At 34.5% G+C, this 12124-nt stretch overlaps 1 protein-coding gene across 1 annotated transcript; it reads left to right on the top strand.

Annotated features, from left to right (window-relative positions):
- Window positions 1–8328: 8328 nt before the first annotated feature.
- Window positions 8329–9636, top strand: LOC118197987 (uncharacterized protein F54H12.2-like). Its single transcript, XM_085812422.1, has 2 exons — window positions 8329–8881; window positions 8969–9636. Exons 1-2 carry the CDS (start codon window positions 8329–8331, stop codon window positions 9634–9636), a joined length of 1221 nt encoding a protein of 406 aa, XP_085668548.1.
- Window positions 9637–12124: the final 2488 nt, after the last annotated feature.

The raw sequence follows: 12124 nt of genomic DNA, 5'->3' as shown, positions 1-12124 counted from the left end.
TTCCTCCTCTTAGGCAGATAGCCCTAGTATGCTTTGCCATGATTAAATACACACTTCTTAAGGGCCTTCATCATATTTAGTAGAAGTAGATACAGCAGCTCCTCTCTGTATGTTAGCTACCAATTTTCTACGAACCTTTTCGGTCAAATGAGACTACTTCTGATTTTGAGAATTTCATTTTCAGGCTAAGCTATTGCGTATACTTTATTTTTTAAATTTAATATAATACAGGACAGTAATATTTTATCACTTTTTAAATTTAATTCTTTAATGATTCCTCCTTTCCCATTTGCAGTGCTACTCTACATTTATTTATTTGTTTTTTTAGTGCTATAACGTACTTGTGTAAGCCTCATTGCATACTTTGTGGAGCAGGAAGTGTTCAAATTAGAATTTAAACAAAATATCCTGAAAGATTTCGGATTTTATTTCCAAATTTATTTCGGATTTACTTCCAAAAGTTTTCATTTACACATACATACACGTTTCGAGAGCATTTGGGCTAATATACGCTTGGGTTAAAAATATTTAAAATCAGCACATCTTTAGAATTTCCAATAGATAGTCTAGATTGCTGGAGTTAAAAATATTTTATTCCGTACAGTGTGTTTCCACTGTTCGCTTTGACATCGTTGAGTTTCTTAATCAAAAATTTTTAAAATTTAAAAAATAGGAAATAGGTAATAAAAAAATTCGAAAATAAAAATTTGAGCTTACAAGTGCCCATACGTGGAGGACTACGTTATACAAAATTTGATGGATGTGGGTATCGTTATTTTTTGACAGAGCGAGAAACATACATACTGTTACGAATTTTATATTTAGATAGCTAATGTTAGTAAAATTATAATTAAAATTGTTTTATTTCCCCATGCAACGCAGCACGAGACATATTTTAAAAGAATCTACGCCGGAAAAGTAAAAATACAGGAACACGTGCATTTAGCAGTTAATAAGTGGATATCTCGTAATTTATGTTTAAATTGAATAAATGTAACTAACTGCTGTGTTAGCTGTAACCTTAATTCTACTCTTTTGCTTTCCAGAAATCTCGAGAAGCAAGGAAATTACTAGAACTCTCTCGCAACCGATTGAAAACTTCAAGAAGCCGGAGAGAAACATCTCAGCTCCGTTGTTGTTTATTTGTTGCTGTTGTTATTTTGCGAGCTCAGATCGGATTAGCTTTCTTCTTTTGCATTGCGTTGTATTCTAACGTTCTTAGTAATTTTAAGCATAACTGATTATATTACGCGATATTTTGAACACTTGTATGAATATCTCTGAAGAAAATTCCAAAACTGTGTTATACTTCTTTGGATAAAAATAAATTTTATTAACCTTTTGTCGGATTTGTGCATTCAATCTATTACGAACCCGTACGCACGCAACAATACATTCATGCATATTCTTCGTTATTTAATTTCGTTAAATATAATCAGGGCAGTAATATTTGGTGGCAACAGTCTGAAAAGAGATACAACAGTTTTTAGCGATTTGAAGCAAAATGCCGTTTTGAGGCTAGCTGCTCTTTTGGGCAAACGCCCCTTTGAGCTCAAAAAAAGTACTTATTGTAATTGCTATGCTTTTAAGCCTTGACTTTTTCTTAAATAAAATAGTAAACCCGATCTACATCTTCTTTCCATTAACTATATATTGAACAAGCATAATTTAAATTTTAGATACCATTTTTTTTATTGTGGCTTTATATGTCACAACGCAAAAGAGTATTGCGTTGTCATCCTAGTTTAGCTCAAATTTTTTAAAGTTTATAAAAGTTTTTTTCCCTCAAGAGCAAATAGTCAATGCGCCAAAGCAATATATATCAGATCTAACAAATCTAATAAGCATCTATTAAACGGCTTGGAAAATTTCGTGTAATCATAGCGTCTGTACTTTAAAATCTGTATCTGTTTCTTTGTTTGTGGCATTATGTCCTCCGTAACGGTAGAGAGTTAATTTTCGAGAGATGTACCTCCAGAACCCTTGGAGAACTCCCAGAACACGTGGAAAAACATTTCGACCATTCTCTTCTTCCTACGACTTTAATCAGCCGAGATATTAATTAAAAACTCTGAAAACTTTAATTTCGGAATCATTTTTCCGAGTGACAACAGTCTCGCGCGTTGGAGATAAAAATATGCTTTACTTCGAAAAGTGTTGCCACTGCTTTCTTTCAAAACGCTGAGTTTGTTAATAAAAATTTGAAAGTTTTACAAGATATGAAAAGAAAAAAAAATCTGAAAGGTTTTAGATTTTAAATTATGTCCAAAGAGGCTTTTTTTAACGTTTTGTGTGTTACCTTTACTTATTCAATATCATGTTATTCGCACTTAAACCATAAATTTCAGTTCAATAGCAATGTCGCAAAATAATTTTAAAATGAGCCTGTCTTTAGAATTTCCGATACACAGTTCCGCGCGCTGGAGATAAAAAGGATCCCTCCCGTTAGATTGTTGCAATTGCTCGCTTTCAAGTCGTCGAGTTTGTTACTCAAAAATTCGTTAAAGTTTTATAAAATATGAAATCAATTATAAAACAAATTCCAAATTTCAGATTTGATTTTCCACATGTCCATATTCGCAGTAGGATTACGTCATTCAAAATTCGATGGCTCTATGTACCGGTGCTTTATCACAATGCGATAAATAGACATACATTTATGCAGATTATTCATTATTTAATTTCTTCAAATATAATGCAGGTCTCTAACATTTGGTGGCAACAGTTTGAAAAGTGAAACGGACATTAATTGTGATTCAACGCAAAATCGCAAAACGAAAACAATAGTCCTTGAGGGAGAAAGCCCATTTGGACTAAAAAGCATTGCCGAACATTAAATATACACTCATGTCCAAAATTATCTTTAAATACCCAAAAATGATGGTATTCAATGAAATATCGAATCAATGTGATCCGTATTTGCAGGGAATGTGGGAAAACCAAGCCTAATTAGCATTATTCAATCAAAAGTAATCAAACGGTTTGTGATATACAAATCTGGGCGTTACGTCATCCAAGGGTGAATCAAGCGCTTTGCGCAAACTGAATATTTGAGTGAATTTCTGCAACATAGCGTTTGATTTCAGTGTGTAGGGACTCACTTTCAGTGTGTAGGGACATTTGATTTCAGTGTGTGGGGGAAGCGGTTTGTTATGGCTTCGAAGTATCATTTGGAAGAATCTGTAAAGTGGCGAATTATCGGCCGTTTAGAAGCAGGGCAGTCAATCATGGAAACAGCCACGTGTCTGAATATTTCAAGACAGACAGTCTCTAAGCTATGGAAACAGTTTCAAAATGATGGAAGTGTTGTAAGGAGGCCTGGACAAGGTAGGAAACGAATGACAACTGCTTCTGAAGATCGGTATCTGGCATTAACTGCCCGTCGTAACAGAAAGGCTACTGCTCGCCAGTTAAGTTCAGAGCTTGCAGCCGCCACTGGAACTGTTGCATCACGGCAAACAATATACAGAAGGCTTAATGAAAAAGGTCTTTATGCCAGAAAGCCAAGGGTATGTGTTTTACTGTCTTCACAGAAAAAGAGGGATCGCTTTAATTGGTGTAAAGAACATCAAAACTGGACTGAACATCAATGGTCCCATGTTCTCTTTACTGATGAGTCGCGGTTTAGTTTAACTGGTGATTCTAAACGTGTTTACATCTGGAGGGAGTCAGGAACACGAAATGATCCCTCGAACATTGTGGAACGTGACCGTTTCGGTAGTGGAGGTGTGATGGTATGGGGTGGAATAATGATCGATGGACGTACGCCCCTACACGTGTTCAGCAGCGGATCTGTGACAGGCCAGATATATCGAGACGAGGTCTTAGATCCTTATGTAAGACGTTTCAGGGGTGCATATGGACCTGACTTTTTATTTATGGATGATAATGCCCGTCCACATCGAGCAAACCTCGTTGATGAATTCATTGAAAGTGAAGACATTAAGCGAATACCTTGGCCACTAAACTCTCCTGACCTTAACCCGATAGAGAACTTATGGGACTACCTTGGAAGAGCAATTTCACGTATACATCCTCCTTCTAGAGATGTAAATGCTCTGAAGACGGCATTGCTGGAAGAGTGGAGATTAATTCCCCAAACTGTGGTTAACAACGTTATTTCCAGCCTTAAAACACATTGTGATATGTGTGTACAAGTCAGGGAAGATCATATTCCATATTAAATTCGTAAGACTTAATTCTTTTTCTGAATCATTCCTTTTTTTCTGAACTCTCTATGTCACACTTTATTACCATTTTTATTGTTTCATGCTAAAATTTTATATCATATGAGGTGATCTTCAATTTTTTCTTTTGCATTTATGTGTCATCATGTTATGTATGATTCCACGAAAATTCATTAAATTATAAGTCATAGTCTCTGAGAAATCCGTGAATTTATGCATGTAAACATAATTTTGGACGTGAGTGTATTATTATTATATAAGGTCATGTTCTGACGCTGAAGAAAACGCGCGATGTCATTGGACATCATTATATGTCGACAAGGTTTCGTTAATGTCAAAATTTTGAATAAGTTGGTTTTGCTGGCAACTTTTTTTGTTTCAGATTAAGATAATTTGGTTGTTGTTTCGGAAGAGCGAATTAGCTTTTATTTATTATTATTTTTTATATGTACTGAAATATTTTTATGCGCTTTCTTTTCCGGTGTACATAGAAATCATAAATTTTGCTTTGGTCGCAGTTAGCAACTTTGTGTACAGTACATTAAATTAATAGTCTATTTTATTTCCAATACATAGAAATTAGAAATATTGCTTTGGCCGGAGCTCGCTCATCTGGCAAGCTTGCCCGCTAGTTGATTTTAAAATACTTCCTGGTGAATTTATAGATTTTAGTTCTGAAACATGTGAAAAATGGAAACAAAGGAATGGTTAGTTGACAGAAAATTATCCCGAAAAAGATATCCGTAGCGCTGATGAAACAACTGCTTTCCTTCGTGCTCTTCAAGAAAAATCCGTTTGATTATAAGGTGAAAAATATAAAGAGGGCAGAATTTTCGAAACGGCAATTACTTATATTTCACTGCGTCAATATTGTGTTCTACGGGTTAGCGGATTTGGAGTGGTTGATGACAACACTTGGTGAAGAATCAAAATACAATTTATTATCCAGTATTATTCAGGACAGTTTCAAGAACACGTTTACCGTCGTCGATAAACTTCGATAACCACGCTAAAATAATCAGCAACACAACAACATTTGGACATTCCCTGTTCCGTGAAATTATATCACACTACAGGTCCCTTTCCCCTTTGAGGCACATTGTGAAGGTTCAGTCTCCACTATTACCCCTTCAGAGGAGCAGCGCACCACCTGGAAAAATCTCCAAGCGGCACTGGTCGTTAATTGCTACCTGCCAGTCGCATGAGCGAGCCCGTCGCCGACGGCCGTTAGTAGATAGAAAACACGGGTTCACCCACACGCGGTGTGCGGTGTGGGCGTGGCCAATGACGTCACACAGAGGGCGGGGCCAAAGGCAACGTCATCACACTAGGAGGCGTGGTTTCGAGTGGAGTTGAGTTGTTTTTAGATTGCTGATTGAGTTGTAGACCTCCTGCTTTTCATTTAAAGTTAGTTTTTTTTAAATTGGCAACGGGGTCATGGTGTCCTCTAGGGATGAAAAATGAAAATAATCTGTTTAGGAATTGCTCATGGCGTCCTCTACGGACGAAAAAAGAAACTAATTTATTTTAGAAATTTCTTTTTTTAAATGTTTTATGATTCAAAATATAGAATTGAACTCTCAAACAAAATATCTCACCAGCTCAGTAGTTTGAAGATTTTAACCATTAAGCTGACGAGATACATTTAGATTTAGGTAAAAAAAGCCTATATAAGAAAATGGAATTTGAATCAGCTCATCAATTGCAATTATGCCTGCCCCAGGAGAAGCCACCGTTGCGGTGTGTTTATACACTGTTTTATGTGTTATTTTATCATCCATCTATATTTTTACAGAATTTCATAAAATTCCTATTGATTTTACGCTACGTCTTAACGACAGTGGGAATTTATCATTATCCATATGAAGAATAATTCAATAGGTTATGAATATGAATTTATCGTATCAGGATCCGGCTCATGTTGCAAGTTTTGGTGGTGTTGAAGCTTTACATCGTGCTGTAGGAGGTAAAGTTTCCAGGAAAGAGATTCAAACATGGTTAGAGGGAATAGATGCGTACACGCTTCACAAGCCGATTCGCCGAAAATTTCCAACGAATAGAGTAATCATGTATTCTATAGATCAACAATGGCAAGCTGATTTAGTGGATGTTTCACATTTACGTGATCATAATGATGGTTATCGATATATATTAACCTGTATTGATATATTATCCAAATATGCATGGGCTATTTCTCTGAAACAAAAGAGAGGAGAAGATATTGTGAAAGCGTTTCAAAAAATAATGAGCCAACGTAAACCAAAATTACTTCAAACGGATCAGGCACCGAATTTAAAAATAAAGTGTTTATAAAATTTTTAAAAAGAAATCAAGTTAAACTTTTCAATACATTCAATACTACTAAAGCATCCGTGGTGGAAAGGTTTAATCGCACTTTGAAAACAAAAATGTGGAAATACTTTACGACTCGAAATACATATAAATATGTAGATGTCTTGGACAAATTAATAGAAAGTTATAATGCTACTTTTCATTCAAGTATAAAGCGAGCTCCCATAGAAGTCAATTCAGAAAATGAGAGTGATGTATGGTTTACCTTGTATGAAGATCATCCTTCTAACGTTTCTAAATGTATATTCGCTGTAGGAGATGTGGTACGTGTTTCCAAACTAAAGCTTACTTTCGAAAAAGGTTATGAAACCAATTGGACGGAAGAACTATTTGTGGTGACAGAGTGTGTTAAAAGACATCCAGCCGTGTATAGAATTAAAGATTTACTTGGAGACTCAGTAAAAGGAACGTTTTATGCACAAGAGTTGCAGAAAGTGAGATTGAAAGAGGAATATCGCATTGAAAAAATTTTAAAGAAACGTATGCGTAAGAAACAGACAGAATACTTTGTAAAATATCGCGGTTATGCCGACAAATTCAATCAATGGATTCCAGCTTCTAATTTACTCTCGATATAAAGTGTGAGAAAATATTGTATCCGAATCATTTGTGAAAATGAGTTTCTACGTAACACTTCCGAGCGATAGCTCTATGAATTATTTCCCCGAAAATAAAATTTCACATTTTATAACACGTTTACCTGTTCCCATTGAATTAAAAGGTATGTGGGAAGTTGGTTTGGTTGAATTGCTATATCCGCACACATGGTACAATGTGAATGCAGACAATAACTTAATTGGATTTGTTTTAGAGAAAGATGGTGAAATGTTAGGTCGTAGATTACCTCCAGGATGTTATGAAACAGTACCTGATATTTTAAAAGCTATTTATATTAAAGAACATCAAAACAAAATAATTTTTAATTATAACCCAGTAACAAAACGAGTGAAAATCAAAGTGAAAAATAACGCTAAAGTGATTTTACATGATGGGTTAGCACAAATGTTAGGTTTTGAACCTATGAAATTACATCTACAGATGATAGTGCCGAAACTGTTGTAGAAAGTCCTTTTGCAGCCGACCCCTGTGCACATTATCGTGTATTAATGATATATACGGATATTGTAGAACCTCAAATCGTAGGAGATGTTTTAGCTCCTCTACTTCGAATTGTAAGAGTAACTGGTAGCGATGGAGAAGTGGTGAGTGCACTATTTGATAGACCTCATTATTTACCTGTGAATCGGAAAATGATAGACACTTTGGAAATCGATATAAGAACGCATATGGGAGCATTTACGCCATTTGAACGAGGAAGGTCATACGTGAAACTTCATTTCCGTCAAAAATACTTGTCATAATGTATGTACCTTATCAGTGTTGTCAAAAATCTTTTGAAGATTATTATGTACAACAAACAGGACATGGATTGAATTATTATCAAGGTAATCTTTATCAGAGAGGATACGGATTAGGGGGTCTATTCAGATCCTTCTTTCGCGCTGCCGTACCTCTTATTAAATCAGGAGCCAAAGCAATTGGAAAACAAGTATGGCATAGTGGACTGAATTTGTTAAATGATGTATCACAAGGACAAGATGTAAAAGAGGCTGCAAAGCGTCGACTGAAAGAAGCCGGAAATATATTAACCGATAAAGCTGCTACTAAAGTGAAGAACATGATTGGTTCTGGACGAGTCAATAAAAAGTAGAAACGTAGGAAAAAGCGTACCATTTCTCACCGATCAAAGAAGGTGAAAGCACAGGATATTTTCTCTTAAAAAAAAAGTATGACTTCGTATATACATCGAGACTCTCCCATTTGCGTCAAATCTGAATTAGATTTATTTACCATTCCTCCTACGCAAACAGCTATAGAAAAAGGACAGTTTGTGGAATATCACCCTCTCGCAAATATACGAGATGGAGGACCTATCGAATTTAATATTTCTGGCAGTGGTGAAGACTATATTGATCTAGCTGCTTCTTATATACACGTGAAAGTTAAAGTAGTTAAGGCAGACGGATCCAATCTAACAGACAAAGAACCGGTTGCCCCTGTAAATTTATTTTTACATTCTCTCTTTTCGCAAGTAGATGTAAGTTTAAATGAAAGAAACATTTCATCTGCGACAAATACCTATCCCTATAGAGCCTTCATCGAAACATTATTGAATTATGGGGAAGATGCAAAGAAAAGTTTACTCACCTGCGAAGGATTTTTCCAAGACACTTCACCTAATAAAATAGATGTCTTAGCTCAAGATGCGGATGCTGGACTAAAAGCTCGCGGTGAACTTATAAAAAACAGTCAAAGTGTGGATTTGATAGGACAATTACATTGTGACATTTTTCAACAAAATCGACTCATGTTAAATTTAGTTGATGTGAAAATTAAAATGGTGCGTAGTAAATCTGCTTTCTGTCTAGTTTCTACTGAGAAAGATGCCGATTATAAAGTGATCTTGGATCATGTTTCTTTGTTTATCAGAAAAGTAAAAGTAAACCCTGGAGTCTCTCTCGGACATGTTAAAGCGTTGGAAAAAAGTTCTGCTAAATACCCTATAGATCGAGTATTATGCAAAACATATTCAGTATCTAAGGGAAGTTGGTCTTTTATGCAAGATAATGTATTTTTAGGATTGATGCCCAAGCGAGTCATTATTACTTGTGTAGAAAATGCTGCAATGAATGGACAATATTCAATGAATCCCTTTCTGTTTGCCCATCATCATGTCAACTTTATATCGATTTATGTAGATGGACAACCCGTTCCATGTAAACCAATGGACCTTGATTTCGAATCTAATCATTATGTGCGTGCTTACCACAGTTTATTTTCTGGATTTAATCGCGACAAAGGCATCTATTTATCTCGAGAAGAATTTGTGAAAGGACATGTGTTATATGCTTTCGATTTAACTCCAGATATGTGTGATGGATCTCATTTTAACTTACAACATCAAGGTAATTTGCGAGTAGAAATTAAATTTGCTAAAGCTCTCTCTGTGACTCTCTCGGTGCTAGTCTATGCAGAATTTCAAAACGTGATTGAAATAACAAAATCTCGTCATGTACTATGCGATTTTGCTAATTAAGCAATGGACAGCCTTGAAATAAACAGAGCACTCTCTCAGAATGCAAAGACACGAAAAGCATTTCTGGGAGTTTTTGCAAGTGATCGACTCCCTGTCGAGATCATGAAATATCCAAGTTGCTTTATAGCTAATGTAGATCGTGCATCTGAATCCGGTAGTCACTGGTTAGCCTTTTACATTTCATCCCCACAGCATTTGGAATTTTTCGATTCCTATGGACATGACCCATCCTATTTTCCTGGACCGATAGCCAAGTATGCAGAACGATTTCCACAGATGGACTTTAATTCGATGACTCTCCAAACTAATGTAACAGCAGTATGTGGTCAATATTGCATATACTATTTACATTGTAAATGTCGTGGACAATCTCTCAATGATATATTGTTATCTTTCATACCTCAACATATATCTAATGATATTAAAGTATATAATTTTGTAATCAAGAAATTTCATGTAAGATCTTCTTTCTATCAATAAATACATTTAAACTTTATACATTATGTGTCTTGTCTCATTTAATATGGAATTTCCAAAGCTACAACATCCTTTCACAATGGTGATTTCCCACTGGATGTGGGAAAACCTATTTTGTACGAGAACTGTTAAAGTATAAAGAGGAAATGTTTTCAACGATTCCCGATAAAGTAGTATGGTGTTATGGAATTTACCAACCTCTGTATAATGATATACCGAATGTTACTTTTGTCGAAGGTTTACCAATTAAATATCAAGAATATTTAGGTTCCAACACATTATTCATCATAGACGATTTGATGAGCGAATGTGGGAATGATAAACGTCTGACTAACTTATTTACAAAAGGAAGTCATCATTTAAATTTAAGCGTTATTTTTATCACACAAAACATTTTTCACAAGGGAAAAGAAATGCGTGAAGTGACTTTAAATGCACACTATTTGATTTTATGTAAAAACAGAAGAGATGTCAGTCAAATCGTACATTTAGGAAAACAGCTCTTTTCGCGTCATTTAAAGTTTTTTCAAGAAGTATATGAAGATGCAACCAAGAAACCTCTTTCTTATTTATTCATTGATCTGCGCAGTGAAACTCCGGAAGAATTACGTTTACGCACCCAAATTTTACCTAACCAAGTACAGTATGTTTATCAAATGAAACATTATTAAAAAATAATAAAAACAACAGCTTTATAAAATGCATCATCATTTTATAAAATGACGCTGGTCAAGAAACAGCTAAGACAGTTACAGCTGTTAAACATTTGTCCGTTAAAGTTACGGAAACAGCTATTAAAGAAAATTAATATCAATTGCATAAAATCTATATGCGAATGTAGTTTAAACATACTCAAAGGAAACGTTCCATTGTCAGAGCAACAAAAGAAGTCTCTCTGTAAGCATAAAACAACTTTACGAAAATTAGGAAATCGTAAGATTTCTCTTGTGAAGAAACGAAAATTAATTTTACAAAAAGGAGGTTTTCTAAACGTTTTGATTCCTGCTGCTCTCAGTGTTCTTACAGGACTAATCAATGGAGTTCACTAAGAAATATGTGTTAGTTCCAGAAGAGATGATGACAAAGCATACCATTTCTGATAAACAGTTAAGTGAATTGGATAAAGCCATGATGCATATTTTAAACAGTTCAGTTGACGATCGTGAGAAATTAGTGCGTTATTATGAACTTTTACAAAAGAAATTGAACTTAAAGGAATACAATTCACCCTTTAAACCTCCTAAAGACGACTCACAAAATTCTTTAGACGATTCAGCTGAGATCAAGAAAGTGAAAGAGGAAGAAGCCCCTTCATCTGTGACAGACGGCGACAAACAGATGACTGTAACTGATTATTCTACTGTTATCTTACACAGTGTACCTTTACGAATGAGAAGAAAAGCACAAAATGCATTAGCTATTTTAAAGCGACATCCTGATATTCTTAAGTGGAATGATAAAGGCGAGGTACTTTATCATAAAGAAAAAATTAAGCACTCAAATATTATAGACTTATTCAATATCATTTTTACAACCAAAAAGAAAAAGATTAATATTCCTGCTAAAAACGAATTTTTAAAAGCCTTGACTGAAATCAACATGCCAATGGATTATATCAAAAATGAAAATTTACAGAATCATGATGTTAATATGAAAAAAAAAATATTGCATGTTAAATCTGTAAAACATATACGTTCTCCACGAAAATGGGAACCTTATTAAATGAATAAAATTATTATTTTTATATATAGACTCTTTCTTCTCTCTACAATCAATATTTGTTTTACATCGTTTTTAAATGTTATGAAAAACATTCATTTCACCAAGAAGCTTTTACCTTTCAATACATTTATTTTCAAAGAATAAATTTCTGTATTATACATAAAATATACTTGGAATTTTCTTTCATTAGTTAATGTCAAATTAACAGCAATATCCATTTACTGACATTTGATATACACGTTTGCTTTAAAATTAAAACTAAAATTTCAATATATTTCTATTAAAAACA

The sequence above is a fragment of the Stegodyphus dumicola genome, chromosome 3 (genome assembly GCF_044657685.1).
Source record: "Stegodyphus dumicola isolate Sdum_Otavi_A_Nest chromosome 3, ASM4465768v1".
In the NCBI taxonomy this organism is placed as follows: domain Eukaryota; kingdom Metazoa; phylum Arthropoda; class Arachnida; order Araneae; family Eresidae; genus Stegodyphus; species Stegodyphus dumicola.
This window is presented reverse-complemented; position numbering and strand designations above follow the sequence as displayed.

Coding starts and splice junctions, on each gene's coding strand:
- LOC118197987 (XM_085812422.1), top strand. CDS start 8,329: ATGACTTCGTATATACATCGAGACTCTCCCATTTGCGTCAAATCTGAA. Junction 8,882..8,968: donor TTTGATAGGACAATTACATT/GTGACATTTTTC, acceptor CTTTCTGTCTAG/TTTCTACTGAGAAAGATGCC.